Genomic DNA, 18,451 nt, shown 5'->3' with positions numbered 1-18,451 from the left:
ACTGCTGTTTCTGCATAATCAACCCTAGTGAATTCTGGACAAGCAACGATGTAACTCACTCCAAGTTGTTTCCAAAGCATTGAGTGAGTTCAAAATTGCCGCCAGAAATGTGCCTCATAGCGAGCGTGAGAAGAGTTAGCGGGGGCTGGAAGGGGCGGGATTGCTCCCTACACTAAACAACAACCATTCCCTTGCTCACATGTTGACTACACGTGACTTCCTGCCCAACTAGGTCAGGTCACGTCAAGTCACTGCTGTGGAATGTGTGTGCGTGCGCACGTGCCTCAGCAGAGGCCACTCCCAAGGCCGCTTTGAGAGGGAGAATTTGAACTTGTGGCCTAGTTTGAAGCGTACGCGCTCAAAACAAGACAAAAAAAGCGCCGACAGTCAAGTTGGTGCGTCTGAGTCATGGATTACAAAGTGGGACAACGGCGAACACTCCTTGGAGAAAAACGTATGACATGACGCTGGTGCAGGGCGAAGTTGTCGTGTGTAAAACTGCTTGGACGGACGCCATAAGCTTCCTAAAAAATAATGAAGGCAACTTCATGTTGGGATCTATTGCATGAAAATAGACATTTTGTCAGAACTAGCTGAGAAACTTTCATTATGAAAATGCATTTTAGCCAATTGTGACCACAGCCACATGAGGTGTGAACACTTATGCAACCACATCTCAGTTATTACGTTCCAAACTTTTCACATGATTTATCTTGGTCTTATTCTTTTATATCATGGGTGTGTAGACTTTTTAGTTTGTTTCGGGGACTCCCGCAACCAAGAATTTTAAGACTTTTTTATTATTTTTTTTTTTTAAAGACGCATAACTCAGTAGTTTTAAACTCACACTGTTCTTTATTGGGCGGCTCTCCCGAGAACCGGGAGCGCTCAATAAAAATGCACATTTGGGCAACAACACGCACGCAAATGGGTCAAGCTTTCTTTCACACTCCAAACGTTTTTGCGGTCCTGCAGGACGTCAACAATCTCGCTGCAAGTTTTCTTTGGTGATTTTGGCACCGTGAGAACAGGAAACATATTGTTTAAAAGAACAATGACTACAGCCACATGTGGCTCACATGGTCAACGGGGGAAGTCATTTTGTAAAAACTCGTCGGCAGTGTGGAGAAGAAAAAAAAAAGAAAAAAAAGAACCTACGCAAACTTGTAGGTATTTAAGTACTGAGACATTTTTAAAGTGAACAACGGCAGTGATGGCAAGAACGAGGCCCAAAGTGGTTAAAGAAGATGGCCCAGGTACGAAATGTGGGCGGCTCACAGCTTCTTGAGGCGGCTGTACATGCCCCGCTTGCTGCGCTCGCCGACCCACGAGCGACTCTTCAGGCGACAGTTCCTCAAGTCCTCGCGGAAGTCCTCGTCCATCATGGTCCGGTACGACTCGGGCTCGCATTGCATCTGCGCCGGACCAAACACAAACGGGTCATTGTGGGGCGCTGACGTAATCCTATTATGCAAGATATTCCATGTATGGTGCAACAATTAATCAATGATCAAATGAATCAATAACTACTTTGATCATTGATTAATCGCTTTGAATTTAGAATTTCAGCCTCTCAACAGCAAATATTCTCAGATTTCCGCCGTCCTTCATGACAGCAGATTATCCTTTTTGAATTAAAATATTTGCAAACATCTGCTTTGACAATTGATCAACATTTTTGCTGCGACTAATGATCATTTACTTCTTCTTTTTTTTTTCAAATTAAACAATGCATCAGATTTTAAAAAAAGCTTGAAAACTTAATTCAAAAAGAGGACTATTTTAAATTGACAGTGCAGGAAATGCACAAAACTTCCATAACGGTAATTAGTTTGGTCTGCAATTTAAGAAAAAAGGTCAATCAATGTTTTCCAAAGTAAAAGCAGATGTTTGCAAATGTCGTACTTTTGATTAAAGATAATCAGTCTGCTTTACTGAAGGACTTCAGAAATAAGAGAATATGAACTTTTAAGAGGCTGAAATTCTGATTTGGGAAATTATCCAATTGCGATTTCTCCCCCCAAAAAAATTGCAATTGCGATATATGCAATTATTTTTTCCAGGGTCCAATGATTTTTTTTTACCCAGCAAAAAGTAATTTAATAAACAATATCAGATCTATTATAGATGACAGGATCTTAAGATAAAGGCAAATTAAGCCATTATATCAGTTTTTTTCTACTACAATTTAAGTTATAGTTACAATTTACCACTAACCTATCCAACTTTTCATGTTGCATGAAACATTGCACTTTTTAAACACTATTTATCAATAAATAAATGCAAAATACATATTTAAAAAATAAAACTTAAAACCACTAGCATTCTGTAGTTTCCCATGGTCTGGACGGTCCGTGAATGCAACACAGACTTTTGTTTTGCTAAACTAAGCACGTTGGGAGCTGTTGTGTTCTGGCGCGGTTACTTTCAAATTGTCATTCAAGAGTTGTCGTTTGTTCGCCGCTTGGCCTGATTAGTTCACCAAGGCTACAATACCTGTACATTCAAAGAGGCGGCGGCGGCTAAATGACGGTGAGTAATGACGATTTCGTCTGTCCTAATTTTCATTCATGAAATCAAACGACAACACATGGCCACATACAGACCTGTTTAGCCTCAAAATATAGAGCAACTCAAATGTATCAGCCGCTGCCGCACACTTGCGTGCACACACACGTTTGCAAAATGCGTGACACTACGTCAGAAAAGTCATAACTCACACCGGTGAAGAGTTGTTTTAAAACCAAGATCAAACAGAAACTCGTTTCAAGGTCTCATGAGACTAAAAAACATTACAATTATTACCCAAATATTTTTTCCATAATCCAGCACAATTGAGTATTTGTTTAACTTTAAAACATTGGAAAAAGTGGTCCATTTTTTTTTCTTGGCAGTGAATGTTTGAATATTGTCATTTTTCCACACCGTAAGTCTGGTGAATTACGTGAAGTGTACCGAGTGGAGTGGAAACGAGCGTGGGCGTACCCGGTAGAGGGGGAAGAACTCCTTGTAGCCTCCCTTGAGCACGTAGAGTTCGGGGTAATGAAGTTTGGGGTAGTCGTTGATGGAGCGGTCCCGCTCGCGCACGTAGCGGCACATGCGCGGTCCGCGCTCCGACGAGAACTCGCAGTGGAACATCACGATGACGCGCTTGTCTGAGCACAACGCCACCAGCGGCGTCTGCAGCAGGAAGTCCTCAACTTCGTCCTCCAGGTAGAGATTCAGGGCACCCTGCCGAGCACATTAAAAAAAAAAAAAAAAAGAAGCTTCAGTTACACAAATATTAGGAAAAAAGGTCAATGCAATACATTGCATTTGTGTAGCCATTTCCCCCCCAAAATACAATTATATTTTTTTGAACAATAGATCAATTACTTTATGAAATAAATGAGCAAAAAATAAAACTAAACTGCTAAATGTTAGCATTTGTTGATTTACAAGTCTTTACAACAATTCTTTTGAGTTCGTTTGTTGCGCACCGCACATTTTTGGGGGGAATAATTGAGATTACTTGTTTAATGTACAATATATTAATTATATATGAAAACATATTTTTTTCATAAAAGATATGTTGCATAATTTGTTACGTTTTTCAATCAATAATTGGAAAAACAGTATAATACATTAATAGGTTTTATATAATTGCTTATGAATTAATTTAGTACAAATTAAATGAATTTTAAATAATTAAAATACTTCATCGCAGTATACAAAAATAAAAATATTAATATATCAAATTTATTAATTAATTATGTAAAATAAACTTCATGTTATTTTTATTCATTTATGACTGATTAGTTAATTGTTTGGTAAATGTTTTCATAGCGTATTATGTCTAATTAAATGACCTGCAACTAAATAAATAAATAAATGATAATAGATTATTTGATTCATTGCACATATCTAATTTTGACTTTGAATAGCTCATGTACAAAAGTTCTGCAGTGCGCTCACCTTGATGTGTCCGCCGTCGTACTCGTACGGGTAGCGGCAGTCGATGATGACGACTCGCTCCACCAGGTGACTGAACTCTCCCATCATTGCTGCCGCCACCTGCGCAACACGCAACAAAATGGCCACTTGAAGACATTATATTATCACCAGCAGGGCGAGAAGCACTTTTAATTAACTTGACACTACATCTGTATTCTACTTTTATTGCGCTTTTTTAAAAATATATTTAACCTTTACGATGAGATTGAGCTCTCATTTACTGTTACCGCATTGTTGATGACACACGAAAAAAAGAAAGCGTTTGTCAAAAAAACTAAAACAACAACGGCCTTTTCATAGCCGAGTGCCTAAAATGGCCGCAAAACAAAATTTAAGTAAACGTAGTCACCTGCCAAAACACGATGCTATAGACAACATTAGATCAATTGGACATTGATGAATTTGACTGTGTTGTTTTAAATCAGGCCCATCTAGATTGCAATCAAATACAATGAAAGTAAATATATTGTATCGTCACAGGTTGGTGCCAAAACACTGCCATTAAAAAAAACAACATACCAAACAGTTTGTTGGCCTAAACGGGCTGTCAGAGGAAAAAATGTCAAGAGTCGAAAGTAATGAGCACCAGATGGATTTCGGCCGACAAAACAGGTGGCGCAATTGTGTTAGCTCATATTTTGGTGTTGCTAATTTGCTAACCCCCTTTGAGACGGGTAGCCACACAGCTTACCGTTTCTCCTGTGACATATTTGAGGTCCTGATGTTTTCCATCCACTGTTGGCAGGGCATAGGGCTAAAAAGCATCAAGACGGAAAAATGGAGTTTCATTTCAAATTCATCGTCACACTTTTTCTTTTTTGGAGTGTTTCTCACTTTGCTAAAGTCTCCAATAAGGTCGGCGGTGCAGTCGTTCCTGTCCAGAACTTTGTCAATGTCCATCTGACAGAAGGACTTGGACCTCTGTAGCTGCATATGAGGCTGAAGATCACAGCAGAAAAGGGAGAAAAAAAACTAACATAGTTACATTCTAGCAAACAGAAGGTGGCGCTGTTGTCAAAACTGACCGTCTTGGGGGAGTGGACGTCCTGTTCCTCTGAAGTGACGTCAGATATCGCCAGGCTGCGACGCCGTTTGACCTGCACCGGTGTGTTGTCGTCTCTTGGGTAGTCGGGGCGCTTGGCGCAAGGGCGCGACACGGACGGACTGGGCATAGACGGCGAGCGGAAAAGGCTGCGAGGCCGCCAGCGGATCACAGGCTGAAGAAACAACAAGACGGTGCTTTTGACAAGCGTTCTTCATTTTAGATTAAGTTTTCACATCACAAAACATCTGAAACAAACTGCCATAGACAAAGGAAGCCTACTCGTCTCCTGCCTCAACGGGATGCCATGAAAAATGAAACGTCAATAAAACACTACTTGCTTCCTGACCGTAAAAATTAAACACGTGAAAAAGTCCGCCAAAGTAAATCAAAGTAAACAGTTTCATCCCAAAACAGGCTAGAATGGCGAATGCTAGTAAACACGAGTCCGCTGCCATTGAAAAATTAAAGTAACCGCAAACAGAGTTGATTCAATGTAGTTTAAAGGTGACCTAATACTGTAAAGTCTAAATGGGCATCCATAGAAAATGCACATTGACAGTCCGCTGCCTAAACAGGCTGCCACAGAAAATCGTTATTAACGTAGAAAGCCATAAACGCATCAAAAGTTCATTCCAAGAACAGTGGGCACATTTAAAATCAGGCCCAACTAGTTAGCTATTGTCCATCAGGGACTTACCGAGTCTTCTCCAAAGCCGTCAGCCATTAGGGGCGCTGTGAGCAACTTGGCCATCCCATGGGGCATGTCGTCTGGGTTCTGGAAGAAGAAGAAGAAAACGTCAGGAAACACACAGGCGATGCGTTCGGGCGCTGTCGGAAACGCGGCTCCACCTCCATGTTGTCGTCCAGCGCGTCCAGGAAGCCGTCATCGTCATCGCTGAGTGACGTGAGCGAGGAACATCGAAGGAACAACGGGCTGTCGTCGCTAAACTGCGGCTGCTGCACAGAGGGAGGCGACACCTGCGGACCACAACATTCAAAACTTAGTGCCCATCAAAGTAACAGTAGTACGCTGCCTCAACGGGCAGCCACAGACGATAATAATGAACCGTAATTTGCTGCCTCCAAAAATTAAACACACCTTGCGTCAGAAAATAAAAAATGGTTTTGTGCCTATAAGGGCTGTCAATGACAGGAAAATAAGAATATACAATATTTGTCTGTCTTGATGGGACCACAGAAAATAAAATGTTTGCTTGTCTTCAGGGCATTGGGCAATCATGTCTCAAAAGTGCCAGGCACGGCAAGTTGTGGTACTTGCCATGAGGGCCGGCGCCGAGTTGGGGCGGTGGGCGAAAGCGTCTTTCAGGGGGGCCGTGTTGACGGAGCGCAATCGGGTGCGGGACACGGGTTGGGTGGGCTTCTTGAACTCAAAGCACTCCTGAGGACAACCAACGTCAACGCAATCACTTCAAGAGACGACGCATCCCATCGTCGCGCCGAGTAATCGCCGCCGATGAGCACGGACTGACCTTGGAGATGTTCTCCTTGTCCCATGGAGATGAAGAGGAGTCGTCGACACAGACGGGCTGTTGGCCAAATACTCCGTAGCGATTAGCACCCGGTTCGGATCCCTTCAGGGGTGGACTGAAGCAAAGGAGCTGAAGCTGAAAAAGACAAGTTGACGAGATGCTGTTGAGCGGAGACAAGATGGCGGAAACACAATCAGAACCGAAACATAATACATTCACACTTTGATGCTATGGGTAGTTATGGGTTCAGACCCAACTAGTTGGCTGCCTAAATGGGCCACCAGAGAAAATGACGTTAGACTGCAGCGTTCGCGGAATGCCACAGTAAGCAAATAAGATAAATAATAATAATAAAAATAATAATAATAATAATAAACTAAACCATTTGTTGCCCAAACGGGCTGCCACAGAAAATGAAAGTAAAACTTTTTTTTTGCCTCAACTAACTGCGATAGAAAATGAAAGTAAACCGTTATCTGTTGGCCTAAACAGTCTGCCGTACAAAACAAAAGTAGACTGTAGTAGTTTGTTGCCTAAACTGGATGAAGGTAAACAAATTGCCCACACGGGACGCCACAAATAAGGTAGATAGCAGCATGTCCATCACTATAACTGCTATCTTATGTCCCTGTGTATACCCACACATAAACTTTTTGTTGTTGGGTATGTACGGCTACTTACTGGTAAGGAGTTGTTTCGCCTGATGGGCATTTTCCTGTAATGGGAAGAGAAGCAGATGAAGGCATAAAAATCAGCTTGAATTTATGTTTCAATTTTGATGAGGTGGAAATATTCATGAAAGATGTCCACTTACTCGTGGACTCTACTGGACTGTTGAATGGCCTTCTCAAACCTGGGGACACACAAAAAGCTATGTCAACCCGAATATTCTTAAAGTGTGGTCTGGAATCGGCGGGGGGTGGGGGGGGGGGGATTGTTATAATGAGGAAGAGGAGACGGGCAACTTGACGGGAGGAAGTCCGGGGAGCACCTGTATGCTAAACCATGACGGTGAAGGGCCTCAGCAGCAGACGTGGAATAATCCACCAGATGCCTGTCACGGCCGTGGAGCGAGGGCCCCTTTTGTTTGTCGAGAGTGGGGGAGCGTGCCCCATTCAATCAATGTACAAGACACTGGGTGGGGTTTTTTTTGGGGGGGGGGGGGGGGGGCTGCCCTCATTTCTAAAATGCTTTGCCTTGCTCCTCCTCCCTCTCCCATTGAACGACGCATTGAGAAGAGTGTGCCAATGACTGGAGGGGGTGTGCTGGGGTATCATTAAACACACTTTCAACCTGGAGAACTCCGAGCAACCCACAACAGCTGTGCGAGCTCACAGATGTCTCGTTGACCAAATGCTGTTGTAAAGGAACGCACAGCTGGCAGCGTATATAGGCCAAGCAACATGAGGAAACGAATATTAACATTCTCAATCTCAAAAGTCAGTTAAAAGGGCGATAGCACCTCCTTTTTCAAAGTCAATCCCAAAATTGATCACACTTTGGGAATTGGAAATGTCATGTCAGCCATCTTTCTTACTGTTCCATTTTGGACACCACGTGGACATGGGTCTTTTAAGACTTTTTCATGCACCCAGTTATGATACCCATGTCTAAAAAAAATGTGTATGTTTATATGTGAAACTGGTGCGCTCTTGTCTTTGCTACATTGCGGGGCCCATATATGCTGTTGATTTAGTTTCATTTGAACTGATTAATGGCTACTAGGTTGATATACACTTCTGAGGCAGTTCAGGTTCAACCTCAATTACAGATGAGTCATTCTACAACTGAAAATAATGATTATTTTTGTAATACATTAAAACAACTATTTTTTCCATAAGTTAATAAATTATTACTAAGTAAAAATTCCCAAGTTGAAGTTTGTCAGAGCCCTGCAGTTTACCCAAAACGGCTGCTTTACACCAAAATGGCCGGATTCCTGTTAATTTTTTAGACTGAGTCTGTGAAAATCTTGAGCATCCTCATGAGATATTTCCACCTAGTTTCCTAAAAACTGTCAAATGTGATGTCAATGTAGGGCAGTTCATTTTTAATTTTCTCATAGGATATAGTACACATAAGACTTTTGTGTTTGGGCTCATAAAATGTATTCAATTGGTGATTTTTCTGAGGTCCCCCAAAATGCAACTAGCTCACGCCAATAATTCTTTTAGGGCCGTAAAATTGAATAGGAATCTGAAAAAAGTCAATTTTAGGGTATCAAAAACAATCCGGGGGTAGGATTTTTTTTCTCTTCAAGCCAACGGTAAACGATCTAATCTAACTGGTGGGCTCAGCTGTTGTGGTTTTAGGGCAATGGGGGTAGGGCTTGGAGTGGATGAACGGTCACAGGGTTAGAAGCGGGGAAAGTTGATTGAATCAAATAGACGGTTTTTACGTACGAGTCCTCCATTTCCAGGATATCGATGGGTGAATCCATCCCGAGGCCTGTGAGAGCAGAGTTAAAGCATGAAATATTATAATAAAGATTTTATACCATTTCCACGTGTTAAAGTGATTAAATTACGCCACGAAATTCTAATAAACATAGTAAAACGTAAAAAATAAATAAACCCCTCAGCGAGCATTTGTTATTCAAAATGATAACTATGGGAGCTCTGTGGAACTCACCAGCATCGGAGGAGACATCCGAGGCGATGGAGCAAACTTTCTCCAGGCGCGCATGCTTGCTCCTCTTCGGTGTATCACACTGACTGCTAGGGAACATGAAATCGTTTCAGCAACACATCAACGGCTTATTTATACGTTTGGAAACCTAATTCAACTCAAAATACCTCCCGAGTCCCACCAATTTGTTCATGTCCAGCGCTAGATTGGTGATAGGCGAGTGACCAGCGGTTGGTACCGTAGAGAAGAGCGTCCTACAGTGGGCCACCTTGTGGCTCACATCCGGCGGAGGAAACGAGGAAAAGTCGGGGATGTTGTCGGGCCTGCTCGTCGCGCAAACCCCGACGGGACAAACGCTGCCCAAAAATTCATCCATGTTGTTGTGTTTTTTCCAATGAGGTCGACTTCTCAAAATGTCCGCCCTGCTTTTGTCCGGTCGGGATGTGTTTTTTTTATTAGTGGAATTTGGTGTCGCCAATTAGCAAGGTGGCTCGAGTTGTAAGCTAACCCACGAGCTAACCATTTAGACTCCTGCGAAAAGTTACGGAAACATGTCCAAATAAGTAATGGTACCTGGTGACTTCTTTGGGGGTGAATGAATGTAAAATTCCGCCCTACCGAGGTGCTAAAGAGGCATCGTTGTTGCGTGTCAGAGCGCGGCGGCACCGAATGTCTCCCGTCTGACAGCCTCCGCTTTCTGGAGGAGAAAGACTAACTGCGTCCTTATTTACGTTCAAAATACAGGCCGCGGAGCGGCATTCCAGCAACCAATCGGCGTCGTTGTTTCGTCCCTGCCACCAATCAGAGCGAGGAACGACATTGTGACGAAGGTCTTTAAAATTCGATCTTTTTTTTAACTTCCTCTTTTCTTTCGCTGCAGTTGTCTTTTGTTTTCCATCTACTGTATGCCTCTGCCATTTTATTACTACTCGAAAAAAAACCACGACATATTTAAGGAATATATGTAGAAAAAAAATCCCAATATCAAAATGTCTCTTTAAAACAATAACAAACAAGACACTGACATTCACGCAACATAATAATAATGTTGGGACACTATTCTACTATTGGCTGTGTTTGACCACAATTACAACATAAAGAAACAGGCAAAAAACAGTTTTTTAGCATTTAAAATTCATTCGGAGAAAGTAAAATTCCCTAAGTTACAATATAGTTGCCCAACAAGATAAGTCATTTCGATTGGAAAGAAAAAAAACACTTAAAATATTTTCACTAAACATTATGATGTTGTGATACAAATTGGGGCACAAATCTACTTATAAAGTGTTTTACCATTATTAAACCACAAATAAATAGTTAACTTATACTTATAGTGTATACTTAGCTATAAAGCCTTATACATTTAATTTCTCACAATCATTGACATTGGATATTGACAAAAAAAAAGAACACCATGGCTATGTCTTCAGAAGACACCTGAGAATATATTGAGGAAATGTGCCAGCTTGACACCACAGACAGTTCCCAACTAGCTAGATGCTAACAGGCCTCCATTTTGGATCCAAACATGAAACTAGTTCACCTTCCACATGGTAGGCTTCGTCCACATATATGCATTGCATGACTGACTGAATGCACCGTGTGCAAATGAGCTTTAATGAACTTCCCCAGGACATGTACGAGCTTCCAAAGGTCTCCACACCCCAACTGAAAAGACGGGACAAAAGGCGGCTGAGGACACTGGCGCGCCACGCACCCCCTCTCGAATAAAAGCGCCTCCTGACACCTCCTCCTTCTCACCACTCACTCCCCGCGGTTCCTACGGACGCCACATAAACATATTTAAGCTCCAATGACATTTTGTCATGACTGCATTGCCGAAGCCTTTGACTGTTTATTTATTGTCAGGGCTCGAGCACAGAGGAATGAAATCACCGTTGTAGTGGCTTTACCAAATTTAGCAAAAAAATAAACATCATGCTGCCTTTTACCCATTTAATTTTATTTCAGTTTACTCCTCAAACAGCACAATTGGTGTTTTGACAACAACAGCATGTATAGGGTCTGTTTACCCCGCTTATCTGGTAAAATCGATTATTCAGGAAAACGGATTTTATTATCAGGAAATCTGATCTGTCTCCATAGGAACCCGGAAGCCTGTAATTCCTTTTCCATAGAACTTGTTTTAAGCTTGCTGTTAGCATTTAGCCTAGCCTATTGTTCTGCAAAAGCCAACGCTTTACACTTTTACATTTCCTTTTGTGTATAACTTCAATCTTAAATATAATTGTTAGCAATATGTCTCGAAGTGCATTTTGACTCCAGAGGGCCGAAGGTATGTGGGGCATATTGAGCTAATCGCTAATACCATTAGCATTGTCCATCCTCTGTCCACTGTCACTTTCATTGTCATTTAGTGTTCAATAAATAATTTAATTAAAACTTTGATTTAACCTTTAAGTAGAATAATAAAGAATTAAAGTAAAATATTTTTTACGCATACAAATTTTAGCTAGCTGATAACTCCGCTCAACCTTTGTGCTCACAAGGCTAATGCTAATGCTGCACTAGCGCTGGCCTGAGCATCAACTAGTAACTTCTAATTCATGCACTGACACAAATGTGCAGAAATAATGCGTCCATAAATGAGTTTTGTAACACGCCGGCTGTGATGTAAACGAGCTCAAGTGTGTTGCGGGCGCAGTGGCTGTTTCGTGCTAATGACCTGTTTGAACTCGAGTCAATGTAAATGCCGCTTACACACGCACCCACACAGTTGTTGTGGAAAGATAAGACCAATGCAAAACGCTGGGCTGAGTGTGCACTTTACCTCTCGTCAAGTGCCTTTCGCACCCTTGACACGCCTGTCACTTACCACCACTTCCTCTACACTTAAGACACGCACTCATTCGCAAAGAAGTACAATATATGCAGATGGAGATTGTAAACCAAAGGCAGCATCGTCAGTCAGCGTGTCGACACTAAAAATGTAGATGTGAATAGCAACTGTATGTGGAAAAAAATATGTCGATGTTACAATATGAATGTAAACAAAAAGGCAGCAACAATAGTCAGCAGCGTCGTAAGCGGCAACTGGAGGTTTATTTAAACAAACTCCCTCAAATGGCACATAGGGAACCGGTTGCCGTGACAACAGCTGATGCACGAAGGTGAAGAATGTGTGGTGAAACCCCCCCGGCCTCCATAAACGGAGACGGTCGGTCACATGGACCCCCACCCTGACCACCTCCAAGCAGACTATTGTTCTCCATTTTGGCCCCACCACCAACGCGTCAATGCGGACTCTCCAGTCAGACTTCCAACTGGCCCAAGACCACACACCCCCACTCCGACGCACCTCCAGGCTGAGGGCGAGGAAGACGCAAACATCTGCTCCTGGAAGAGGAGGAGGAGGGGGCAGATGGGCGCGGGCCGGGGTAGAGACGAGAGAAGGACAGCTTGGAAATGTGGAGGACAAAAGCAAGGAGGGGATGAAGACGTGAAGAAGAAGAGAGCAAAATGTTGCGTGAAGTGACACTTCCTGACTGGGATGACGCCGTTTCCGTCAATAAATGGCTCCAAAGCACTCAAAAAAGAACATTTACATTTAATTCAGTAATTCTTTCATGTACCAATAGAGGGAGATAGTGGACTGTAGCGCGACATGACCAACTTTGGCAAAGTGTGTATTTAAATTATTTTATCATTTATGTAGAGTGAAAAAGAGCAATTATGTGGATTTTTGACCAAATTTACACTAGATTTTGTGATAAGTAATAATAATAAAAAGGTTTAGCTCCAATCTCCATAGCGACTTTAAATGATTTCAAATCCTGAAAAAAAAATTCTGGGAGAAAAAAAGTGATAGATTTTATGAAAACATTATGCAACACATTTTTAACCATATTGCTATGTTTTGTTTTCTTATAAAGCCAAGTAAATAAAAGGCACATAAATGACAAGAATCATTTAAAAAAAGTAAATAAATATACACAAATCGTAAAAAAAATATTAAATATACATCAGAGTGTACATTGAATTTCTCAGCAATATAATCTGTACAATTAATCTGAAAAAAAAAAGTCGAATTATATAACAAAATAATAATAAAGTGCGTATCATGAATGCTAACAAATAATATAATACAAAAAAGAATAATACACTGTGTTTAAGTACGGCTGAAACAACTTTTAAAATCAAGTGTTCTTCAATTCTTGAGCAACCATTTGCAAGCAGTTCCCTTCTCAAAGCTGACAAAATGCTGACTGTGCACGTGTACAGCACATTAACAAACATGAGGTGGAGCCGCATTTGAGTGTGAATTCAAGATCCCTATCTATGTAACAACACAACACGACTACTCACTGAAAGCATGCATGCAATTAGGCTCCAACTAACAAACGTGATGTCGTCATCAGCTCAACGTTTACATTCACTTGACCTTAGGGAATAGATACTTATAATCAGAAAAGGTTCAGCATTGGAGCCAGGCCCAAATTTCCCTGGACCTCTCGGATGTACTTGAAAAATTTTTTTTCTAAGAATAACAGAGGGAAATGGGAAAGAAAAATCCTGGGGGGAAAAACAGGAACATTTGAAATATGAAAAAAATATTTAAAACAAGCCACAAAAAAAAATCTGCAAATGTAATTTTAAGTTGTAATATCACCAATCACCACTAGATGTCTTTTTTGTCAGATTTAGAATGATATGTAAAATCCCCCAAAATAAAAGGGTCTTCAAAACTTCCTGGTTTTGTAAAGAAGTGCCCCTGGTCGAGAAAAAAAAAGCCATAAAAACATTTCCAACTTAACTTCCTGAAACTTACTGTTATTATGCATGTCTTTTGTCACTCATGGATGACAACGAAATTATATTCTGTGCACTCACAAGACTTCTGGCCTGGTGTGTCAGGTGACTGTTAATGTGTGTGTGTGTGGGGGGGGGCGTGTGTGTGTGCGTGTGTGGGTGTGTGTGTGTGTGTGCATGCGTGCGTGCGTGCGCATGTTGAATATTGTATGTGAAGCGGTTGGACACCCATCTGTCAGCCGTCTCGCTTGCGGGGATCAGACAGAGGGAGTTATTAATCATAGATGAGGTCAGGATTTAAAGTTAATATATTCAACAATTATCAAAGGTAACCTTATTAAAATGAACTCCAGCAGGACTACACACACACACACACACACACCCACACACACACACACACACAAACAGCGATGGATTATTATAATTTTTTTATTGATGAGGATTAATTGGGCGTAACGTTGACCTTCCAAACACCTTTGGAAGTGCATCCCACCCAAATGTGAGACTACAGAATAACAACTACAAAAATGGTGGAATCTTTGCCATTTGTCTTGCTAGCTCATTACAGCACGAGGAGGGACAACAGAAAAAGAACTGCAAAAATGGTGGCTGTTTTTCCATGTGATAACAACAGTGATCACTTTGTTTACATTTACAACATGCCACCTGTAGGTCACCAGTGTGACTGCATACAATTTTTCACAAACAAAGCGCTACAAAAACGTTGGGTACTTTTTTAGTAGCTTGTAACACAAGTATGTTTTATGTGATAAACTATGCAAACTGCACTACATAATACACTAAATTTGAGACGACAGAAATAACTACAAAAATGGCGGCATACTGAGAGTTGGCATAACTGCTACTTTCTTTCCTAGTTTGGACTGCCCTGTTAAACTAAACGTCGAACTACAAAAATGGTGGACTAACCGCGAAACGTGAGGACAGCAACGAAGAGTACTGTACCGCCATCTGCAGGCAAGGCCTCCAACTGCACGTTAACTGTTCAATAAAGAACGACGAGGTCTGCTCATGATTGAAATGTTGGAGCTGTGGCGCCCTCCAGTGTTCACTTTAATTTAAAGCAATACTGTACATACATTTAATCAGACAATATTTATGGGTATGTCGTGCAAAATTATAGCAATTGAGTTTTTACAAAAGTACTTTAAATTAGACTGGAATTTAGCTAGAAAGGATAATAGTTTTTTTAAACGCAAAAATAAGGAATTTAAAGTGTTAAGGGATATGTATGCTCATGCTAATAAATAACGTGAAAATGTAATTTTAATTTTTATTTTTATAATTTGGGTTGCTATTCTCACTTTGTCCAGCAGATGTCAGCGGACACCGCTGAAGTTGCAGCCTGTCTGTGTGTGGTCCCTGTTTGAAGTTCTCACTCCTTTGCAAGGCAATCAAGTGCAGTGTGTGTGTGTGTGCGTGTGTGCGTGCGTGTGTGCGCGTGTGTTCATGATGGAGCCCATTATGAAGCGCAAAGTGTCCTCCAGTCTTTGTTTTGGTGCTTTGATGTGCTCATTACATTGACATGGATGCATACAGTACACACCACTATAAACCGCTGTTGCCATGGAGACATCTATGCAAAGAAAAAACAACTCGACGTGTTTTATTTTTTTACATTAATTTGGGAACTAGCATACTTTTACACATGGGACATTTGCGAGATTTAATTTGCATACATCTCTGCCCAAAATGTTACACTTCATTATGAGGCATTTTGTGTCAAATCTGAAGGAATATTTTTTTGTCTCTCATCCATTTTGCAACACAGCTGTAGCATAACAAAATGTGTGTGTGGGGGGGGGGGGGGGGGGGGGGGAATGATGCGTGAACATGTTTGCTCACGTCGTATTTGACTCAAATAATTTCTTGCTTTCATTTTTATAAAATATTTGAAGGGATATTTTACATTTTAACCAATTTTGGACTTTCTTGTCTACTTCTTTCACTGTCATGTGTTATTTTATATACTTTTAAGTGATTGAAAATAAAAACCTTTGACACTTTAAAATACATCTGCAAATGCTAATATTTGTTTTACGTCGATATTATCAATGCTTGATTTTTAATAATTAAAACAATTCTCAGTATTGTTTTAACATAGGCATTACAGGTCATTTATGAGGAATTTTAAGGGACATTTTAAAACTGCATCAATATTTTAAATATGTCTGTAACAACATAATGGGGGGTGAATACTTTTGTATGGGAGACATTTGATAGTTCTTTATTAATAAATTTGCAAACATAATTTCACTGCTTTGATTCATTAATTATGTGTCATTTTGTGGAGAATTTTTAGGGATCATTTTTAAATTAGCCAATTTTGAAATAAGACTGTAACAATAAAATGCTTTGTCATTATTTTCCCATAAAGTGCCTAAGGCTGTTGGGGTGAGTGTGTGTTTGCCATGCAGAGGAAGCACACAGAGAATGTGAAGTATCTAGAGGAAATGTTGGATCGGCGGTGCGTGGAGTGAGTGACCGTAGGCCATACCCGGTCGGGCCCGGCCCGGCCCGGCCCGGCCCGGCCCAGCCCGAGCTCCCTGAATGCAGCGCCGCCCCATGTGAGCGAGCAGGCACTTTATGGACAATGACACCCACAGGAAGTGTAAACACAGGTCAAGTGTTAAAGTCCAACCCGCCAATTCTCACCTCCATTAGAGGGGGGTGTCTGCATCAGCACCCCCGCCAACACCACCACTTCACAGACGGGGGGGGGGGGGGGGGGGTCTTGGCATACGGCACCTGGGACGAAAGGGTCGCAGATGATATACTCTTGTTCAATGCTAGCATAGAAGCATGATGGATTTTATTCTTTGCTTCCTGAGTAACTCAGTTCAAAAATAACATTCCATGTTTTCAAAATAGATGCTAAGCTAAAAGCTAAAATGCACCTACCGATAAAAGTACAAAATTAAAGTTGATATAGTCGACAAAGCTCAGGTGTTACATGAAAAACAGTCCAAATTGATGAAGCTAAAATGCTAAACAAATAGTCAAAGTATATGAAGCTAACTTGCTAAATGCTAATGAAAACAGATACTGTAGATGAAGCTAAAATGTTCATGAAGATAGCTTTGTCTACTGTATCTAACATACCAAAAGAAAATAGATGGAATAGATGAAGCTAACTTGCTAAATGACAATGAAAACAGATGTTAGATTAAAGCTAAAATGTTTATAAAGCTGGATAGAGTAGACAAAGCTCACGTGCCAAATGAAAATAGATGAAGTAGATGAAGCTAACATGCTAAATGACAATGGATACAGTCGTAAACCAAGCTAAGATTCTGTATAAAAGTAGGCCTATTCACAGTACAGTACATGAAGCTAACTTGTTAAATGAAAATAGATACAACGGTCAAAGCTAACATGCATGCTAAATGAAAATAGAGGCAGTATAGCCAAAGCTATCGTCCCAAATGACAATATATAAAGCAGACAAAGAAAAACAGGCACCTTACATGAAACTAGCTTACAAATACATAGATGAAGCTAACATGCTAAGGGCAAAGCCGATGCCGTAGATGAAGCTAACATGTGAAATGAACATTGATACGTATAAATTGTGCCAAACAAACCACGTGAGGGACTTATTGTAAAGCCAAAAGTCACTTCTACTGTAGACAAAGCTAACATGCTAAATGAAAATAGATTCCTGTGCTAAATGAAAACAGACTAAGCTAGCGTATGAAAAACCCGTCCTCAGACATCCAGAATACACACGGTGAGTTCCTGGAACGTTTCCGGAGAAGTTTAATCCCTCATTAAGTTCATAATGAGCCCAACACTACTCCGGTGGCCCCGAGGGTCCTCGGGGGGCCCCTTGATGGGCTCATACGGTAGCGGGTGTCGATGCTAATAGCTAATGGCTAACAGCGGCCACACGTGCAAATGCAAAGCATGCAACATCTGCATAGCCAACACGAAACGGGCGCATCTAAATGCACTAATTAGTCGCTGCTCTTCACACCAGATTATTTCACATGAAATAATAGTTCTGTAAGATTTTACATTTTTTTTTAAATTCAGCAGTGCCCCAATCCAAAGCTGTTCCTAATATAGTGACATGGTCAAAATACTCAAAACAATGAGTGAGCATGATCCCTTTGGAAGTCCAATGTTAAAATTGAGAGTGTGCAGGTGAACCTAATGTTGTGTCCATGGTGACGTGTGTATTGCGGGCCAGACGGAGCGGGCCTGGCCTGCCGTCAGGGTCAAGATGGACAATTCGACTTTGAGTCATTGACTTCTTGCATTATCCACACATGATTACGTGCATCCGCTAAAAATTGTCACACTCATGACTCATCAGTAGTTTTTTTGCCACAATTACAACGTGCAGTTAGCTAACTCTATGCCTACAGTGCACTGGCAGGGCCACATTAGAGTGCCTCGTTGTCGTCACACACAAAAAACAGAAGACTGAGAAATTTATTATTATGTCCGACTTGACAGCTGGTATGTGGACAGGGGCTTCACACAGGTGTGGCCGCTTTAG

The 18,451-nt window shown here is 41.2% G+C and overlaps 1 protein-coding gene across 3 annotated transcripts; it reads right to left on the bottom strand.

Moving 5' to 3' along the window:
* Positions 1-835: 835 nt before the first annotated feature.
* On the bottom strand, positions 836-9,876 carry cdc25b (cell division cycle 25B). 3 transcript variants are annotated; one of them, XM_086093915.1, is made up of 16 exons: positions 9,775-9,876; positions 9,324-9,687; positions 9,160-9,245; positions 8,931-8,976; positions 7,343-7,381; positions 7,210-7,243; positions 6,529-6,663; positions 6,318-6,437; positions 5,888-6,016; positions 5,736-5,813; positions 5,019-5,210; positions 4,828-4,932; positions 4,685-4,747; positions 3,955-4,053; positions 2,986-3,231; positions 836-1,415 (listed from the first exon to the last, which is right to left on the bottom strand). In XM_086093915.1, the coding sequence occupies exons 2-16, from the start codon at positions 9,530-9,532 to the stop codon at positions 1,275-1,277; spliced, it is 1,722 nt and encodes a 573-aa protein (XP_085950041.1). In that variant the 5' UTR covers positions 9,533-9,687; positions 9,775-9,876; the 3' UTR covers positions 836-1,274. The 3 variants fall into 3 exon arrangements, with proteins under 3 accessions (XP_085950041.1, XP_085950040.1, XP_085950042.1); XM_086093914.1 differs by having other exon boundaries at positions 9,324-9,873; XM_086093916.1 differs by having other exon boundaries at positions 9,160-9,242; positions 9,324-9,873.
* Between the last annotated feature and the right edge of the window lie 8,575 nt (positions 9,877-18,451).

The sequence above is a fragment of the Leptonotus elevatus genome, chromosome 14, assembly GCF_054856555.1.
Source record: "Leptonotus elevatus isolate MCC_2025b chromosome 14, RoL_Lele_1.0, whole genome shotgun sequence".
Lineage (NCBI taxonomy): Eukaryota > Metazoa > Chordata > Actinopteri > Syngnathiformes > Syngnathidae > Leptonotus > Leptonotus elevatus.
The sequence above is the reverse complement of the archived record's forward strand: the minus strand, read 5'-3'. Positions and strand labels throughout refer to the sequence as shown.

What these genes read in the sequence shown, in the direction of transcription:
- cdc25b (XM_086093915.1), bottom strand. Translation starts at nt 9,532, where the DNA reads ATGGATGAATTTTTGGGCAGCGTTTGTCCCGTCGGGGTTTGCGCGACG. An exon ending in GGATGTCTCCTCCGATGCTG is followed by an intron (nt 8,977 to 9,159) that starts GTGAGTTCCACA and finishes CTGCTCTCACAG; the next exon opens with GCCTCGGGATGGATTCACCC. An exon ending in TTATTGGAGACTTTAGCAAA is followed by an intron (nt 4,748 to 4,827) that starts GTGAGAAACACT and finishes GATGCTTTTTAG; the next exon opens with CCCTATGCCCTGCCAACAGT.